The 20586-nt window shown below is 50.2% G+C and overlaps 1 protein-coding gene across 1 annotated transcript in view; it reads right to left on the bottom strand.

The window, feature by feature from the left end:
- The window catches only part of PEPD (peptidase D), a 127554-nt gene that overhangs the window by 69716 nt on the left and 37252 nt on the right, over window positions 1-20586 (bottom strand). The window contains exons 7-9 of the mRNA XM_012448459.2: window positions 18615-18659; window positions 4991-5066; window positions 3984-4030 (exon numbers count right to left, since the gene is read on the bottom strand). Of these exons, the coding sequence (XP_012303882.1) occupies window positions 3984-4030; window positions 4991-5066; window positions 18615-18659 (168 nt within the window). The remainder of the gene's footprint in view (window positions 1-3983; window positions 4031-4990; window positions 5067-18614; window positions 18660-20586) is intronic.

Below are 20586 nucleotides of genomic sequence, written 5' to 3'. Positions count from 1 at the left end.
GGCACACAGAATCACAACTTGCCCCATCTGGCTGAAGAGCAAGAAAAGCACCAAGACCTTGAACGAGAAGGAGCACAGCTGGGCAAGCCCTTCACCCACAAGGGACTGATGGGGACCGGAGGCTGCAATTGAGGACTGTTGCCTGTGGCAGGAGAGTCTAGAAAAGCCTGGGCCTGCAGAGGGTCTCCAGCGGGTCCCAGCTGGGGAAGGGACACTGCCACATGGTCCTGGTTACACCACACGGATCCTCTCCCTTTCCCATGATTCTCATGACCCCCTGGAAACGAAAGAGCCCCAAATGCCCCACTCACAGCTTGGAGAGAAAGAGCATAACTTCAATTAAGGCCCCAGGCTATTAAACACATTGAGTTATTAATCTCCTTGTGGCAAATGTGAGCTGGGACCCGCTTACACAGCCAATGGAGCATGCTCTAAATTAGCGTTTGCAGGTAATGGATCCGGCTGCCAGCCCCACGCCAGCTGGCTACAAGCTGGTTACATCACTAACATGAAATAATAGGAGGCGGAAAAACGGACGGCCTGATCGGGCATGCTGTTAGCGCCCCATTTACCCAACGTGGACGACTTATTGGTTTAACACAATTTACTACATCTCAATTGTGGAAAATGATTTTCACTTCCTCTGAACCCTCGCTCCCAGGTGCCGCACGGGGGAGGAGTCTTCATAAATGCCATCCACTCACTTTTTTTTTTTTTTTTAACATGCTGTCAAGATTTTATAACAAATCATAGATAATAAAACAAACAAACAAAAAAGATAAGGCTTAGAACTGGGGCTCCAGGCCAGCATCTCTTGAGTCCTGGGCTGGGTAGTGTGTCCACCTCGAGAAAACCAGCCCCACTCTTACCCCTAGTCCTGAACTGGAGAGCTCCCTGCCTTTCTGCCTCATGTCCCTGTGCAGGGCTGAGGTCTTAGGGACGCCCACCTTGTTCGCAGGGTGCTATCAACACATATAAAAGAGCGGCTGGCTTCCTTTGAACCCAGTGAGTCAGCGATTGGCACAGCAGTAAATAGCCACCCCCTACAGGCCTTCCCTGATAGCAGTTGAGCCTGTGTTCAAAGGGCCACACCCCCAGGCAACCAAAAACACTGGCTTTAGAAGAGATTTTTGTTCCCCGACTAGTTAAGAATTCTCAAGTTCCCAGTGACACAGAAGATGCCAGAAAAAATAGCTTAAAACCTTTTCTTCTCTTTTCCATCCATCTATTGAACCCACTCACACATTTCCCGACACCCACGGTAGGTCAGACACCATGCAAATAAATGAGACGTGGTCCCCAAGAAGGCGCCTCCAGGCTCTCCAGGACAAGGACCACAACACTGTGTCACAGTGTGATCCTGCCCTGGAGAGGGAGCTCAAGGCAGAAGAAGTGTCAGCCCACCTCCCTGGCTGCAGATGGCCCCAGGGGCTTCAGCCTGGGCACCAGCAATCAGGGTCACCCTCCTCAAATCTGGCCAGGGATACCCCATGATGTGACACTTTTCCCAGACACCCATCTTCCCACCACCTTCAGAGGGGGTGACCCTTGTCTCCCCACTCAGTCCCCCCAGGAACAGACTCCATCTCTCGTTCTTGCTATCTCAGTCCCCATCCCCACCCTCTGCTCTAAGCTCTCAGGGGCCCACAGATCGGACGGCTTCCCCGGCAGGCACTGTTTCCCCTGTATGTCCTGTGGTCAGCCTCAGGTGAGCACGCACGACAGGTGCACAGCATGAGCACAGCAGGCACACACGCTGACCCGACGCCATCAGCACCCTGCGGGTGGCTGCTCCCAGCTGAGAGCTTCCTGAGCACTCAACTGTGGCCTCTGGCTTTGAGCTCATCTCTCCGTGAGCCGCCCTGGTCCACACAGGAGGCAGCAGCAAGGCCAACCCGGGGTCTTGGGATGGGGGTGGAGAGAGGGTCGGGCAGCTTGTAGACAGGTGAGATCTCCCCAGAGCTCACCTTCACAATGCCCTCCTTCCAACAGCAGCCAAGCGTACTGTGTAGACTCTGTGTGGATCCCGACTTGAACAAACCAATGCTAAAAACAGTTCAGGATCAATATGGACTAGATATTCATGACATTAAGGAGTTACAGTGCATTTGTGATAGTGGATGTGATATTGGCATGGTGGTTATGTAAAAGTAAAAAACAGTTCTCATCAACTGAAATACCTACTGAAGTATTTACAAATACCATGACATGATGTCTAGGATTTGGCTTTAAAATGCTCTACAAACAAAACTAAACACAAAAATCTGATGGGGACTTTGGAGTTCATTATACTTTTCTATTATTTTGAATACAGAAATTTCCTGTTAAAGAAAAAAGAGACCTCCATTACCTAGAAGGTAGGAGAGCTAAGGAGCAGGGGGTATTCCAGGGCCCCCGGCCCCTGACCCAAAGCCCACGCAGCTTACGCAGCCCTGTCCCCAGGCTGGGCAGGGTCAGGCTCTGGGACACTGTGGGGAGGAAGGCTCTGGGCCCCTCCTAGGAACCACCTGGACGGCAGGGCTCCACATGGGGCTCAGCTATTCCTGCCCCAATTTCTCAGTTATTTTTATTTGAAGCATCAGCTATGGGTCACTATGATTCAACTCAAGCTGGGGCAGGTTTCCGGAGCAGTGCCAATCTGAGGGACCCACTGTCCAGCCCACCTTGCCAGGGGAGCCCCCCAGCACACTTCCCATCCCAGAACCTCGGAGGGTGCAGGGGTCCTGGGAATGCTGGGCCACAGACGCTGCACTGCAGCAGGAGACCTCACAGAAGCCAGTGCTGGGATAGCTCTGCGAGCCCTTCCCAACCTCCCCAGTTGACAGAGCTGGGCTTTTGATGAACGTCTGTTACATGCCCCCTCCTGGGGTGCCAAGCATCCAGGCAAGGCCATTTCAACCTCCTCCTGGGTGGGGTAAGGAAAGGAGCACACAGCTGACTGCTCAGAATTCCTTCCAGGGTGAGACTTTAGAAAGACACCCATCCCCCAAGCACAGCCACAGTGAACGGAAGCATCCAAGCAGCCCACAGCGTGCTCCATCTGACCTCGGCCCTGCACCCCACTGATGAAGCAGGGAGGTCAGGAGGGCTGGGAGGGTGATATGGAGCCAGCAGCCCCAGGGCCAGGGCCCTGCCAGAGAGCAGGCCCTGAGGACATCTAGGGGGGACTTGGGCTCTGCAAGGGGGGAAGGGACACCAGAAACCAACTTTCACAAGGACAGGCAGGAAAGGCAGCCTGGGGTGGGGACAGGGGAATGGCAGCCTCTTCGGAGTCACCTCCCCAGAGCTTCCAGGCGGTACCAACACTGGTGGGAGGTCCCGGACTGGGGGCCTCCTGCCCCAGGGGACACGGGTGGGAAGGGAGCCACTGAGCACTGAGGCAGTTTGGGTCTGACTCAAAGGTTTCCTCGTACCATGGGTGGCAGCACACTGACCCCTGGGTCCTGGAGCAGGGCTGAGCTGGCCGGGCCACACCTGCCACGGCTGGGCAGCCACAGTAAGCTCCCCGGGTGGCACCAGCTCACTGCAGGCCTAACAGAAGCGGAAGGCGGATGGAGCTCTCCAGAGCTCTTTACGGGCCGTTTAACCATCCCTCGACCCAGTCGCCTGAGCACAGCAGACATAATGGCAATGTTTACACATAAAAATGGCAAGCTGTTTTACTGGAGGCTTTCAGAGTCGCAAGAGCAGCAATTTGGTAAAGTTTCCTGCAAATGGCAGAAACAAAGTCCGAGAGTAGAATGGTAGAGCACTAAACCACCCTGAAAAGTCACTGAAGACCGTTACATCAAACACTGCCAAGAGCCAGGGAGGGGGCCGCAGTCAGAAGAAAAATAATCCTTGCCCGTGACCCTGAAGCCCTGTTCGTAATTTCCACTCAAGGTGTATGTGCCGCTGTGGCGTCTCATCTGTTATTCACTCAAGGAACATAAATTACTGGTTTTTACCTTTTAATCTTTACCCAGAGAAACATGGTGGCTTACCTTTCCAACTCATATTCTTTCATTCCCACTTTTATAGCTTTCATTACCTGGAGGACAGATATTAAGCAAAGACATTTGTATCAAGCAGATCAGTAACACAGTGTGATAAATAACACACAGCACATCTTCAAAAGCACCTCTTCTTTAAAAAAAGAAAAAAGGAATGATAAGTGCACGCAATGCGACAGTCATGTGACAAATTAGAACTTTTTAAAAGCTCCACAATCCACACGGTTTATTTTAACTGCAATGAAGCACTTCCATTTGGAAGCCGATAAATGCCAAGGCTCGAGTTAGAGCTCAGAGGCCACCAGCAGCCCGAGGACAGTGAGGATTTAACCATGAGGCACTTGGTGAATACTTAATGCTATGAAAGTGATGATGGTCACTAAAAGGACTCCTTTGTTTAACTTTCATAAGACATGGAGAACATTAACTCATACAACAGAGTACGCTGTCCATCAATTACCCTTGTCTGTTTCCTAACACAAAACTGCAACGTTCCCGAGCAGATGCTGGGCCGTCCTCATCTTTCAAGACACGTGTTTCCTTATTTGGTCTCATTCCTCCAGTAAAGTGGGAAGGTATGGAAGAGTGGGAAGGTTTGGAAGAAGTTTTCAGAAAATGGATGATGGTAATAAGTGTGCCTGAACCATAGTTAAGGACAAAACGTTCTTTAAAATGAGCCGAGAACTGCTGGGATATCAGGAAGGAGCACCCTATCCTCCCAGAGTTGGGACTTTCTGTTGGAGAATTTCCTGAGGATTAGTGTCCATGACAGCCATGATGGGCAGGTGCCCTAAGCTGAGGAACTGGGGCAGAGCCTCTCCTGTCCCTGCCATGTGTCCACCAGGGAACAGAAAAGAGAACCATCCCTGTGTAAAACTTCCTACCTCTTGTGTAGCCTTTGGGGATTAGAGCCCACCCGAAAACCCTTCATCCTCACTGGGTTCTCTCACCCCACAGAGCAACACCACATTTCCCACTCAGCTGGAGCCGGTGCTTACCTCACAGTGGGCCTCACTGGAGATTTTATTGGTGTAACGCAGAACCTCCAGCTCCATGTCCGTCTTAAACACTCGGCTTCAGAGACAGAAGAACAAAGCAGCAAGTCAGTGACTTTCAACCTTCAAGAGGCACAGGCTGGAGCGCTCCAGGGAGACCTCAGGGCCCGCCACACCCTGCACAGCCGGGAAGGGGTGCTGTGTGAGGACTGCCGGCGACCACTCGGGGCCAGAGTGGGGCCACCAAGGCCCAGGAGTGACAAGATGCATAGAAGAGTCTACAAGAAAACCTCTAGCAGGGAGCAGAGCTGCTGCCCACCTGTCCTAACACCAGCTGGCAGGCAGGCTGTTTCCAGGGATAAGACATGGAAGCCGCTGTGGGTGGGGAAGAAGCCCAGCTGCTGCAGCCTGCCACAGGCTGCCTCCCCGCCGCCAGCCTCAGTTTCCCCATGCACGGAAAGGGGATGAAATCTACATGGCAGGGCTGTTGGGCCATAATCCTAAGCCTGCCGCCTTCCGAGGCTCTACCCTGTTGGCTGAAGAGGCCTCGTTTCCTCCCCACCCCCACCCACCTGCCCACAGCTGGGAGACAGGGTCGGATGAGGGGCCTGAAGCCATTCCAGCTCTGTGTGTGCAGGTACAAATGTGGGAACAGCTGGTCTGCAGACATAAGCAGGAGACAAGGAGCAGATGAGAAGGAGGCAGCCACAGATGAGAGAGTGGTGGTCTATGTGGGCAGGGGAGTCACAACCGCGGGACCCTGCTGTCCCTTCCCAGCTGGGCTGTGCCTCCCGCAACTGGACTCCTGGGGCTCCCAGGTCCTCCCAACAAACTGGAGTTAATTTGCCCAAATGTGGTTAGGTTTCTGGTGGTCGCAATCAAGCTCATCTGCAAGTAAGACCCACAGAGAGGAGCCGAATAAGTATTTATTTTCTACCTCCACCCATTTAAAATAACCCTGGATCTGCGGGCACCGAAAGGGCAGCCATGCTCAGGCATTCAGAGTACAGGCCCGGGAGACAGGCTCTGGGCTCCAGTCCAGCTCCACCCCTTCCCAGTGGTGTGGCTGAGATCCCTACTCTGTGCCTCGATTTCCCCATCTGAGAAACGGAGATATGAACATTGTTTTCATTGTAGGTTTGCAGTGAGAATGGAATTGGTGTTTTTAAAGCATTAAGGACAGTGCTCGGCACACAGTTAGTGCTGGGTACATTTGTTCCAGAAACCAAGTGAAATGAAAAGCCTGCAGACACCACCTCATCCACACCTCCCACCCCAAAGCCAGGCGGAGTGCTCTGATGTCCTTAGGTAGGACGTCTTAATTCTCATCAAAACATTACCCCCCAGTATTCACGACAGGCCCATGAAGCTAGAGAAATCTCAGCAGACAAATATAGCCTCCCTTCATTTTAAATTGCCATTTACTGGGGACCCACTCCATGCTAGGTCCTGTAAGTTGCAGTGGAAGCTGGGTGCACTGCCCAACGCATCCCCTGGGGCCACACCCCTTGACTGATCTCCTTGATTCAATGGAGGGAACCAAGATTCAGCTCCCTTGCTTCAACTGGGGACATCTCTGGGAGCTACTCCAGTGCCAAAGGTCCCCAAGGGATCAGCCAAGATGCCCTTGTGATAGTATCACAGCCCAAGCCTATTCCGTCACTCCACCACATGCGCTGATCCCGAGAGCACTCCTCAATACGATTCCTGCCTACTCGGCTCAGAGACTCAGCTTCTCACGGAACCAACCTGGAACAGGTACTACATTCCCATTTCACAGATGGCCACATAGCTGAAACAATGTCAAAGGGCGCGTGACCCACTGTGTTACACTCACCCCCTTTGTGTTGCACTCCATGCAAAAATAATAGAACTCCACAGCTAGATAAACTACTAATCAAATACAGAAGTAAACTAGTCCTTTTCAGACTTTTGAAAACTCAGAAATAGGGGAAGTACTTAAGGATGTATTCCAGCAGAGAGAGAAGCGTAGAAGGGTGGGGAGGGAGGCACAGGGAGAAAGCATAAGCCAATAAAGAGAAAGAGGTGATATAATGGGATTTTTTTTTTTTTTTTTTTGAGACGGCGTTTCGCTCTCGTTACCAAGGCTGGAGTGCAATGGCTCGATCTCAGCTCACTGCAACCTCCGCCTCCTGTGTTCAGGCAATTCTCCTGCCTCAGCCTCCTATAATGGGATATTTTTAAAAACTAGAGTCAATCCAAAAGTATAATCAGATGCTGGACAGCAAGCCTAGAAAGCAATCAGTAGAAACGAGAACTCGAAGTATGTGGATGAGAAAAACATCCACAAAAAGAATGGCATGGATTCCTTTCCGCAGATAAAGTCAATAGGAAGCTTAAAGCTCTTAGTGATATGGTGAAGAAGATATATGTTTCTTCTCTCGATAAGAAAAAAGAAAAACAAATTAAAACTCCAGGAAAAACAAAACAAATATATGTATTATGAAGGCTGCATTTATTCACATGGTACCAAAGTACCACCAGGCAGATTACTTTGCAGGTCAAGGGGGAAATGTAACCCAGTGATCAGTCTTAGCATCACTGATTGTGGATCAGCTAAATATTATTTGTGTCTGAATGTGCTGCAATAAGAAATACACATCACCTGGGATGTATTCCTGCAAATGCTTTAAACTTCCATGGCTTTAGATCTAACTTCCAGTTTGCAAGAAATATGGGGATACAGGAACAAGCTAACTGCCACCACAAGGGAACAACCATACAAATCCAGAATTGGGATGCTGTGGTACAGCCCAGCCTTTCAGTATCTGGGGGAAAACCATCACAATACCCAGGTAAGAGATGGGAACTATATTGGCTACATCTGGGATGTTTTAAGGAGAACTGGAGGAATTCTTGTTTATGTGAACTTTCTAACTTTCAACAATACACATACGCTGCTTTTGTTCTAACGAAAAAAAAAATAATTAAAAAAAAAACCATTCTTTAAACAGAAAATAAACTAAAATACGAAGTGATTTTGTACAACTGATGGTTATGTAAGAAAAACAATCTATCTGCTCTTGATGCTAGGAGCCTCCTCTTGAGGGAGGCCCTGGGCTTGTGACATTTGACCCAAGAGAAGGCACTCCTGCCCTGATATATTCCTTAGCTTTGCAGAGACCACGGTCATAGTGATCATGGAAACAGTTTTATGGGCTTTTTTTTTCTTTTTTACCTTTTAGAGTTAATGTCACCCCCAAAACAGGTAAGATTTACTGCTCACATGAATGCAATGGAAATGTTACAAACCCTAACAAGGAAACAGCCACAGAAGTCAGGAGGTGAAGACAGGGGTCGGAGAAAAGATGTGCAGAGAGAGCAGGGCCCCACCTGTGCAGCCTCAGCTCACCCAGGGCAAAGGCAAGATGGGGTGGAAAGTTTACAGAGCAAGAACTACAGGAGGCTCAAGTGTGTATGACAAGAAGGCAAACGGAACCTGTGGAAGAACCAGCAATAATCGTATGATTAAAAGACGGGTGGGGGCAACAGAAATAGTCCAAAAAATTCACTTTGGGGAGGGCTGGGGTAGAGAGAGATGAGCTGGCAGGAGTCGCTGGTTTCATGATAACCTAGCTTTCCTGTAGTGATTTTGTACTAGTGGCTTTTTAAACCAAGGGTACACGTTGCTTTGATAACACTGTAAAAACCTTAATGAGCTGCTGTCCATAATGGTAAATGTCCATTCATTCATTTCACATCACTAATAAGTACGTGTTGGCTGGATGTACCAGGCACGAGTGATGGAGTGGAGTGAAAGGGCCACGTCCTCCTCTGATGGAGAACAGAGACTTTGGAGGGAGGAATACAGTGTGAGTAAACACACAATGATGGAGCGGAAGGAGGGCTGCTAAGGCAGGAGCTGGGGTGCTATGGGAGGGAATGACGGGAGAGGCCTGAGTCCTCTTGGTTTGGGGTTGGCCACCCAGTCAGAGAGGTCTGTAATGCTGAGACCTGGAGAATGGAGGTGGGCAGCCCAGCTGAGTCCCTCTGCACCAAGGTCCCTTCTGCAAAGGCAGAGAGTTCCCAGTGCACCCCCTGGCCAGCTCCCTTCCCTTTACTAAAAATGACCTACCTGCAGCAAAGCTCCCAAAGGCCCACCCATGGCTCTCACAAAGGGATCAACTCAAACACCCTCAAGATCAGCAAAGCTGGAGTGTCTGAGGATGCAGAGCAGCACCCACCCCTCTGTCGAAGGGCGCTTCTCCTGCATTTCCTCTTCCTCCTCCTCAGCCTGGCCAGGAGCCCATCTGAGCTGGCCTCCATCAAGGCAGCCTAGACAGAGGGCCAGAGGTAGGCAAGGATGGCAGGAAGGCGAGGGGCCCAGCGGCTCCCCCTATCCCCATCAGAGGCAGTGAGGCCTCGGGGACGTCGTGGGAGCAGCCCACGCTAGCCTGCCGCTGACTCACAGTCTTCATGACACCACACAGCTGGGACAGCCAGCCATTTGTCACTGGGAAATGAGGCAGGCATCCTGCAGCACAGCGACACCTTCCCAACACCACAGAACCTTCTGTGGAATGTGGAGAAAACAAACCCATAAGCCCAGGGAGACGCTCTCAAATGAATGCTCTTCTTCTCTGGCGGCGGCAGCCCTGAAGCCTGACGGCGTGCTGTTAATCATCGTGAAGGTGCCTCTGATGCCACCGCATGGCGGGTGCAGTCCCATCTGGGACCAGAAAGCTTGCTCCTATCCCCAGAGGGTGAGAGTTCAGAGCCATGGGTGGGACTGGGGCCAGCAGCTCAGGCTCCCTAGGTCTGAACCCATTCACGGTCCCTTGGGTGTCATTCCCACTGCTACTGTCCATGGCGCCAGCCCGGGGAACCAGCCATCAGCGAGCAGGTCTCTCTTCTGTAATGCAGTGACGATCACTAGGTGACAATACAGGTGAGGGCCAGGAGCCCCCACCCTCCAACCCCTTGCTTTTTCCTGGAGCCGCCTTCTGTTTCTGTTTGGCTTAGATCCCTGTCCTTCCCTGTGGCCACTACTCTATCCAGCGCTGTAGACTCCTCAGCCCTGTGCCCACCATCCCCACGGGCTCAGCCTGTGACTGCTCCAGGAACACTGAGCACTGCCGGGGAGGTCATGCAGCTGGCGATGGCCAAGCAAGCCCCAGTCAACAGCCTCACCCACCTCAGTGAGGCCCTAGCTCTGCCGTGAGCTGCAGGGGAACCCGCGGGAGGGCTACTCTCAACTTCCCACACCTTCTTAAGATTTCTACTCCCCACTTCTGCCAACCATGGGAGTCGCTGCAGATGAATGAATTCCACTCCTACTTCTTGGAGCGCACAGCAGCCAGCAGATGGGCCCACTCTCACCTCTCCTCCTCCAAACTCCCAGGACTCCCCAGCCGTCCTCTCCTCCCTCCCTTTCAAGAGAAGGTGCGTCCTCTTTCCAAGTTCACACACCCACCTAGGGATCCCAGCTCCAACCTCCACCATGCACCCACCACTCCTGCAAGAAGCTCCATGGCCATCGAGAAACAGCTTCCTCTACAAGTGAAGAATACTCCCCTCACTCGCCCCTTCTTCGCCTCCAGCCAAGCCTCCCCAACGCTGCCTGCTAGGCCCTAACAGTCCTTGCCTTGGGGAGGAGGGAGAGTGGCTTTTGCGTTCTATTTTGAACTTCCTCCCCATCTCTTCCCCTCCCCTTTCCCCTTTCTGCTTCTCTCTTCAGCCCCCATCACACTGCTAGCCCTCCCCTTCCCTCCTTGCAGAAGGTATGCTTCTCTCCGCCTCTCCCTGCTTTCCTTCTGCACTCACTTGTAGGTCCTGGGCAGCCTGGAGCTCAGCATGTGAGAACCCCCACCATACCCTCATCTCAATGTGGCTGCCATCTTCCTGCTGCTTCGGCAGAGACCCGGGCATCATCCTAGACGCCCTCTCCTATCACATCCATCCATTGCTTCCCACATCCAACCCATGGCCAAGAGCTGCCACTGCCCTCCACAACCTCCCTCGGCGCCCTCCATAACCTCCCTCAGCACCCCCATAACCTCCCTCGGCACCCCCCATTTCTCTCTATCTGGCCCCAGCCTCTCCAGCCTGGATAACCCCTGCAGCCTACAGGCCCCCAGTCCACCTGCCCGGAGAGCAGCTGGGGGTCTTTAGGAAATGCAAATCTCATCAGGCTTCCCTTCATGTCCAGTGGCCTCTAGGTGTCCTCAGGATGAAGGAAAACCTCTAGTAGAGCACGACTCACTGGTGCAGGCCATCTCCACCACTCACCCCATGCGCTCTCCCAGCCCCTCCCTCCTGGAACTGGCTCCTGCCCCCAAACACACTTTTCTGGGGGTCAGGGACGACCGCCTTCTACCCCCCCCCACACTGGGCTAAGTCCCTTCTCTGTGTTCCCTGGGTAGTCTAGACGAATCTTCAGAGACCTCTAACACTTACAATTCTTTTAATTTAAGTCTCTTCTGAAAGGCCATATATAGCCCTGGAGGACAGGGTCCCAGCGAGAGCACAGACACGCAGTAACTATGTGTCATCAAAGCTACCTGGCCTTCCACCGAAGCCAGACAACAGCTCATTTCCAACAAGGAGAGCTGATGGCCTCATTTCAAAGAGAAAAGGAGGCCTCTCCACCCAACCCTCCCCACCCCATGGAAGCTTAGCAGGGCAGCATGAAATGTTGCCAAACCAGGCACAGCAAGGCACAGCCTCCCCAGGCCTCAGCACTCCCCCAACCTCCCCCTGCCACTGCCTCATCCCAGTCCCACAGGTAGGAAGAGCAGCCCGGGACTGGCGCCAGGAGTCCACACCCCAGGCTCTCCACTCTGCCTCCCCCTGCAGCTGGGGCATCTTCCTACAGCGATGAACGGGAAGAGGTCATTATCTGCCAAAGGAGAAAGGACCACATCCTCCTCCCAGCAGAAGCGATAAGCATCTCTGCCATCAAGGCCCAGAGGCCTGTTTGCTTTTCTCATCTTACTTTGGGGAAAGTGGCAAACTGGGCTTCTAGCTGGTTTACTCAGGATATTTTTTTGACTCATAAAAAAAAAAAAATCAAACTGAACCAGGGCAAATTATTATACAAAGGCACTTCTCTGATGAAACCAGCCTGGCTGGGCTTTGGCCTGGCCCAGTTGAATCTATGCTTAAATAGACGTCTGCTGTGTGCTGGCTTAACCAATTATCCATAGGGCACTCTGGGCCTGAAGTCTCGCCCAGGCACCAGGCACAGAGGGCTGCGTCCCAGCCTGGCCTGGTTATCTCAGAGCACAAATACCAGAAACTGTTTTTAAGATGACTTCAGAAAAGAATGGGATTTTCCAGCATTCTGTGTGGTTTCTCCCTATCGTCAGGAGGAATGCACCACCCTGAATATGATGAGCCAGTTTCCGCTGTTCCTGAGCATGAGTGGGTGAGGTCTAAAGGGTGCCCCAGCCTCCGTGGGTCCACTGGGACCTGGAGTGAGAGAGGCATGGTTACACTCAGTCCCAGCCTTGTCTGCCCCGGGGGTGTGTGGGGTGGTTGTTATTAGTATGATCTACAAGGCTGACAGCCCCATGAGAGGACAAAGGCCACCTCCTCCAGGAAACAACAGAGAACCATGACTCAGGACAGGATGACAAAGACGCCACCTAAGAAGTCTGGGCAGGCCAGGCATGGTGGCTTACACCTGTAATCTTGACACTCTGGGAGGCCAAGGCTGGAGGATCACTTGAGCCCAGGAGTTCGAGGCCAGGCTGGGCAACACAGCGATAACCTGTCTCTATAAAACATTTAAAAATCAGCCAGGTATGGTGGTGTGCACTTGTAGTCTCAGCTACTTGGGAGGCTGAGGCGGGGGGATGACTTGAGTGAGCCTGGGAGTTCGAGGCTGTGGTGAGCCATGATTACACCACTGCACTCCAGCCTGGGCAAGAGAGCAAGACCTTGTCTCTAAAAAGAGAAGTTTGGGCAGAAGTCAGCTCAGGCTCTTTGGCAAGGAAAACATGTGCCAGGAGACATGGGCACTGCACAGCCTCACAGAGTCCCCAGCTCATGGCCATGCTATGGGCATCACCACGCCCGGAGCACCACGCCCGGAGGCTGCTCAGACAGACAGGGAGGCTGGGAGGCAAAGGCTCCTACCCCATGTGGACCTGCTCTCCTGCTACAGACCTAAAATAATAAAAACTAGATGAGGCAAAGATATATTTGAGCAACCTTATTTTTTTCCTTAAATATTCACAAGTCACAGAACTGCCTCTGATCATTAAACCCTGAATTAAGATATCAATTAACTGAGGTCTAATACTCCACTGATTAAAATAGTAGTGAGACAAGGATGAAGGATTTCCAAAATCAGCCTCTAAGCATCAAAGTGCCACCGTGTTGAACAAAACTCATTTAAAGAGCCAGGAAATCCATCTCTCCTGGAGATGGATGTGCAGGGAATGGTTCAATTGGAGCCAGGTGGGTGGAAATTCAACACCACCGGACCCCCCACAACTATCCCTCCCACACTCCATGACCCAGTGATGCAAAGGATAAAATCCCACAAGGGGAAGAACAGAAAGAAAAGAGCTGGTTGGAATTACATATCCTCCAGGGGATCAATCAATAAGTCCTCTCAAAGAAACCAGAGCCATGAAGAAAATGATGGTTTAGCTCAGCTGTGCGCTGAGTGTGCCTGAAACCTAGTCAGGGGACGGGCAGACATGGGGCAGAGGTCTACCTCCACGCTGGACCAGGGCCTGGCCACGCCTCTCCTTCTGTCTGATGCTCCCACATCCATCTCCTGCCTCCTGGTGCGCAGTGACTCAAGTTCTCACTCTCCCCTAGGAGTCCCACTTCCCATGTGGCTTTCTTGCTGGCGTAGGGTTAAATGCCTATTCATGAGGACACAAAGATGAGCAACGCTAGCTACTGGAATCCTTTTCACAGACGCACTGAGAATTTAGGTCATCATCTACGTATCTTTTCTAATTTGGGACACGTTACCCAGGACGTAGAATCCTGGGGCACGTCTACCTGTGAACCAACCACAGCTTCCCATCTCCTGTGCACACAGAGAGGCCGGGGAGCAAAAATAGACACGTTACCCATCGCCTGATTAATGCATGCAGGACACTTTCGTTCTGTGTAATTAACAGCTCTAAAACCGGTGGATGACTCAATTTAACACAGTCTCGCTTAAAACCCAAGAAGGCACACGGCAATTGCTGACACGCCTGCTCTCCCCTGACGCTTCCAGAGGTACTTAACCGAAACCCAAGGCACCGAGCTATCAGGTGGTATGAAAGCATCTCCTTTTATTTCCCACCTTGCCTTCAGATCAATTTAATCATCTGCAAAACAGTAAAGCAGAACCACAGCCTAAATTATGGAAGTAAGACGTCTGCTCTTTTTAAGTTTCAACTTTTGACCTTCACATTCAAACTGCACTACCCAGCACAAGAAAAGAAATTATCAGTTATGATCTCATGTTTGTGGGGAAGAGTATGATTATAAAGGAATTTACAGGAAATCAAAAAGGCGCTCCTTGAGAGAATGGAAAACAATAAAACAGTCACAGGCAGGAAATGAATGACAGCCGAACAAAAATGAGAAAGCGAGTCTGCCTGTGCTAGGAGAGGCGAGGCTGCATGCTGCCTTCCAATCAGACAGGCTCCGGAGAAACCCCACGTCCCCAGCCAAGCTGCTAGCAGGAGCTGGGGTGCACATGGGTGGCAAGGAAGCCAAGCATCTGCCCCTGGTCCTCCACCCTACTATACCCTGGCCCCAGTGCCAGACCATTCCAAGGGTGCTGGACCGTGCGTTCAGTGGGACCAGCAGTGAGCTGGGAGGATGACTGACACTCAGGCAGCCCCACTCCAAGGGTGCCCCCTCAGAGCTGCAAGAGCCTGGGACCAACAGCCTGGGCTCAACTGGCGTTTTCTTGGGCAAGTCACTAACTCCTGTGCCTCAGTTTCCTCATCTGTAGCATGGGGATAACTAGAACACTTACCCAATACACCACAAATAAAATATCTTTACATACAGTGACATGTGTCAAGTGCTTAGCACAACACCTTGTACACACGGAGTCTCAACAGGTGACAGTCAGTGTTATTAAGATGTGCTTAATATTAAGCCAGCTATAGCCTGGCTAACATGGTGAAACCTCATCTCTACTAAAAATACAAAAAGTAGCCAGGCGTGGTGGCGTGCACCTGTAGTCTTAGCCACATGGGAGGCTGAGACACAAGAATCACTTGGAACTGGGAGGTGGAGGTTGCAGTGAGCCAAAATCATGCCACTGCACTCCAGCCTGGGTGACAGAGCAAGACTCCATCTCAAAAAAAATATATATATATGTGCCAGGCTGGGCACGGTGGCTCACACCTATAATCCCAACACTTTGGGAGGCTGAGGTAGGAGGATCTCTTAAGGCCAGGAGTTCGAGACCAGCCTGAGCAACACAGGAGATCCTGTCTCTACAAAAAACAGAAAAATTAGCTGGGTGTGGTGGCATGTACCTTGTTCACAGCTACTTGGGGGCTGAGGTGGGAGGATCGCCTGAGCCCAGGAAGTCAACGCTGCAGCAAGCTATGATCACGCCACTGCACTCCAGCCTAGGAGTGAAAGTGAAATCCCGTCTCTTAAAAAAAAAAAGACATGCCAGTACTTGACTTAGACTCTCATTCAATCTTTGAGCCTACTTTGCAAGTGAGGAAACTGAAGGTGAGTCTTCACGTCAGTACCGTGAGTGAGGTTTCACCACGTCTCCATTTTACAGATTAAGAAGCTGAGGCTCAGAAAAGTCAAGTGACTTCCTGACGTGGAGGAGCTGGGGCTACAATTCACATGTACCTGAGTTGATGGTTTCCCATTACCTCCATGACCCTCCACAGGGCCCAGAGAGAGAGGGTGGTGAAAGCATTCAAGGCCATTCAAAAGATGCATCCCTGAGTTGTAATCTAACATCATGGAGAACCCACCCACTCCTGTAAATAAGGGACCTGCCCACCGCCCCACAAAGAAGCCTTCCTCCAGTTACCCAGGGAGTGTGATGATCATGGCTACAGTGGACCCACCGAGCGTGACTGGGACCTGGGCTATTAAAACATACCCCTGAGAAGCAGGGACGATGTGACATTTCTAAAACAGTTCTACCGCCATCAACTGTCAAATAAGTCCTTTCTGCTACTTGCTTTAATAAAGTTGGAGGTATCCTTACAAACACAGATTCGACCTCAAAGCCTCGAAAATGTCACTAGAATTACAGCGTGCTTCTTCCAAAGTGACAAATTAATGACTTATTCCTTAGGAGATGCGGGAGCGCAGGACCCAGCCGTGGTCTCCAAGGCACCCAAACTGTAAGCGACCTCAGGAGAATGTCCCATGTGGGGCAGTGTAAGTGGACATGGTCCATTCTAAGTACCCAGGATTTATTCTTCTGCCAAATGGGTGCTACAGACAGGATAGGCTCTCTGGTTTCTCTTCAGATCCTATAAATCTTTTGCCCTTTATGAATAGGTCAGGCATTTGTTACTTCATTTTATCGAGACAAGGTCTGGCTCTGTCACTCGAGTTGGAGTATGGTAGCACAGTCATGGCACACTACAGCCTCGATCTCCTGGGCTCAAGCGACCCTCCTGCCTCGGCCTCCCAAGAAGCTAGGACTATAGGAGTGCAACACCATGCCTGGCTAATTTTTAAATTTTGTTTTTGTAGAGATGGGATCTCTCTGTTACTCAGGCTGGTCTAAACTCCTGGACTCAAGTGATTCTCTCATGTTGGTCTCTCCAAGTGCTGGGATTACAGGCATGAGCCATCAGCTCAGCCTTGCTACTTTATAAAAACAAGAGGTGGCTATAAATGTGAAGAACACCAGCCTCGTCCTCACAGAGTGTGGCCGTGAGGGGCGTGGGACCCACTGGCCTCTAACCCTCCTGAGGGTTGTCAGTATCAGCACCAGTCAGCAGCCCTCGGTTCTCCACCTCGAGCTCAGCCCTCTCTCCCACTGGCCCTGCCTCAGACTCAATACACTCCAAGTCCCAGATCTGCCCCTCCCAGTTGTCCCCATCTCAGTGACACATCGCCCAGCGTCACCTTCAACTCTGTCCTTCACTCAAGCATCACAACCAGTCCTTCCCAGGAGCTTTCCCTCTTGACTGTGGCCTCACCGCTCAGATCGGTCCTGCCACCACCCTCCACTGCCAGCTGGACCCCTACAACAGCCTCCTCACTTACACACTGTGCCCATGCTTGTCCTACAACTGAGTCTCCAGTCTGAGGCCAAAATGATTTTTTTTTTGAGACAGAGTCTCGCTCTGTCGCCAGGTGCCAGGCTGGAGTGCAGTGGTGCGATCTCGGCTCACTGCAACCTCCGCCTCCTGGGTTCAAGCAATTCTGCTTCAGCCTCCCAAGTAGCTGGGGCTACAGGCAGGTGCCACAATGCCCAGCTAATTTTTTTTTGTATTTTTTAGTACAGACGGGGTTTTACCATGTTGGCCAGGATGGTCTCAATCTCCTGACCTCGTGATCCGCCTGCCTCGGCCTCCCAAAGTGCTGGGATTACAGGCGTGAGCCACTGCGCCCAACCCAAAATGATTTTTTTAAATGCAACCCAATCCTACCAATCTCCTGCTTAAACCCTTCAAAGGTTTCCTGTGTTTCCCGTCCCTCTCAAGAAAAAGTCAAAATGGACACCGAGGCCCACCTAGCTACTGCCTGTCTCTCCAGCTGTTCTTGGGCTCTGTTCCCTGGCTCCACACTGGGCCCACAAAGCCACCACCCTTTCTCTTGTTTCCGTGAATAAGTGGTCCTTTGGCCTGGGCCACTCTCTTCTGCTCCTTCCTTTTCCCCAGACAATGGCCACTCATCTTTCAGGATACCTCCTTGGTCCCAAGCTCTAAGATGAGGTGAGTCAGAGCTCCCAGCTAGATGGGAAAATGTGATCGCACACACTCAGGGTTGGATGTGAGAAGGCTACACATCTCCTAGGCAAGTAATGATGTAGCAAAGGCCTGGCCTTGCCCCTCTTCTACATTCTCAGTAAGTACAACCATTCATCAAAGAAAAAATGCCTTGCTGCTGTCAAAGAGCAATTTGATGGCTTAGGAAGAAAACTGGTGGCATGTCGGAATTGGAAGGCCACCTCCAGGGTCCACCGAGGCGACACCCAGCATAAGTCGGATCACTTCGTAGGCAGCTAGGAGAAGCCAGATGTGCTGCAGGTAAGGGCTGCCAGTATCACCAAGGGAAGAAAGGAGGTGACAGAAGAATGCGTAGAACAGAATGCCACCTTTGTCAAGACACGTGTGTGACATGAGGAAAACGTGGTTTCCTTTCTGGCAATGGGATTATGTGTGATGTTTATTTCTGCCCTTTTCACTATCTACCCTGTGCTGGAGCTATCTAAGTGTGGTTTACTTATGGTGGGAGTTTTTATAAGATTGCAAATAAGGGAAATGATCAGTTTAATTGATGTTTAAGTGACTCATGTCCTTTCAAAAAAAAGTACAGCCAGCCAACCAACAACAAAGAACAAGCGAAACAGAAAAGACTATGGGAGAAGGTTCTGGGAATTTGCTTTCTGAGGGGCTCTCTGAGATGGTGTAGGTGGGAACAACAGGCATTCCATCCCCATGAGCTGAGCACAACAGGCAAGGTGACCACAGGCTGTACTCACCACTCAACGATCTCTGGGTGAAGAATGGTGTTGTTGACTTTGAACCTGTAGGGGGAAGAGAAATCAAGGCCATTAATCCAATGGTCTATCATGTCCCAGTGAGAATTACCTCATTCAAGACATGCACACATCACAAAGAGAGGGTCCCACACTTTAATTTCATCCACACTTTCATTTCAACAGGCCACAAAAGACCTGTTGCTCCTTTCCTGCAGCAGACCTGGCAGCCTGGGCCTTGTCCTCCAAATGCAGTCAATTGGAGAGCAAGCTTTATGGCTACAAAATACCAGCCCCGATCCCCAGTAGGCAGACAGCATAACCTCTTGTGCCAGGTATACCAAAATACACACGATCGGAGTACCAGAAGGAAAGAATGCAGAGAAAGCAGAAACCTCACCAATTTGATGAAAAACATTAATCTACATATTCATAATGCTCCATGAACTCCAAGTAGGTTATTCAAAGATATCCACACCTAGACACATCATAATGAAACTATCAAAAAAGTATCTTGAAAGCAGTAAGAAAAAAGTATTAATAATTCATCACTTACAAGGCATTCTCAGTTAGATTAATACCTAATTCTCATAAAAAACTGTGGTGAACAGAAGGCAGTGGGATGACATTCAAAGTGCTGAAAGGAAAAAAAAAGTCCACCAAAAATTCTACATTCAGCAACACTATTATTAAAAAATGAGCGTGAACTAAAACACCCCAGATAAGCAAAAACCATGAGAATTTATCACTAGCAGACCTACCCTGAAAGAAACACTAAAGGGAACTGTTTCAACTATGATGAAAAGATACTGCAGAGTAACTTGGATCCACATGAAGAGAAAGCAAATACTGGCAACAGTAACCATATAGATAAATAGAAAGACAGTATAAATGTATTTTTTGTTTGTAACTCCTTTTCTCTGACTTAAAAGCCAACTGAATAAAGCAGTAATTGTAAATCTGTATTGATAAGTACAAAACGAATAAAGACGCAATCCATATGCAATAACAGCACAAAGGCGACAGAGGGAAAGGAGACACACAGAGGCCAACTTCTGCACGCTATTCAAATTAAGTTGACACTGATGCAAACTAGATTTTTACGAGTTTAAGTAGTCAACTGCAATCCCCACAATAATCGTTAAGAAAATAGCTAAAACATACAGAAAAGGAAATGAGAAAGAAATCAAAACGTTACAAAAAAAAATCAAACAAAAAAGAATGTAATGGAGAAAGTGAGGGGCAAAAACTTTAGAAGACATAGAAAACTGATTTTAAAATGGTAAAGTTTTTCCTTATCAATAATTACTTTAGATGTAAGTGGATTAAATTCTCCAATTACAAGGTAAGGGTTGGCAGAATTTTTTTTTTTTTTTTTAGACAGACTCTCACTCTGTTGCCCAGGCTGGAGTGCAGTGGTGCAATCTTGGCTCATTGTAACCTCCACCTCCCAGGTTCAAGCAATTCTCCTGCCTCCACTTCCCAAGTAGCTGGGACTATAGGCATGTGCCACCACGCTCGACTAATTTTTTGTATTTTTTTTTTTTTTTTTTTGAGATGGAGTTTCTCTCTGTCAACTAGGCTGGAGTGCAGTGGCCTGATCTCAGTTCACTGCAAATTCCACTTCCCAGGTTCAAGCAATTCTCCTGTCTCAGCCTCCTGAGTAGCTGGGACTACAGGCACATGCTACCACGCCCAGCTAATTTTTGTAATTTTAGTAGAGACAGGGTTTCACCATATTGGTCAGGCTGGTCTCGAAATCCTGTCCTCAGGTGATCACCCACCTGGGCCTCCCAAAGTGCTGGGATTACAGGCATGAGCCACCACATCTGGCTTTTTTTTTTTTTAAGTTCAGGGGTACATGGACAGGTTTCTTTGTTGTACAGATTATTCTGCCACCTAGGTATTAAGCGTATACCACCTGGGTATTCTGCCACCTAGATATTAAGTTATTCTTCCTGATCCTCTCCCTCCT

This window comes from Aotus nancymaae, unplaced genomic scaffold (assembly GCF_030222135.1).
Source record: "Aotus nancymaae isolate 86718 unplaced genomic scaffold, 86718_ANA_hifiasm-v0.15.2.pri h1tg000028l, whole genome shotgun sequence".
In the NCBI taxonomy this organism is placed as follows: domain Eukaryota; kingdom Metazoa; phylum Chordata; class Mammalia; order Primates; family Aotidae; genus Aotus; species Aotus nancymaae.
Note: the sequence above shows the minus strand (reverse complement) of the source record. Positions and strands in the feature narration are given on the sequence as shown.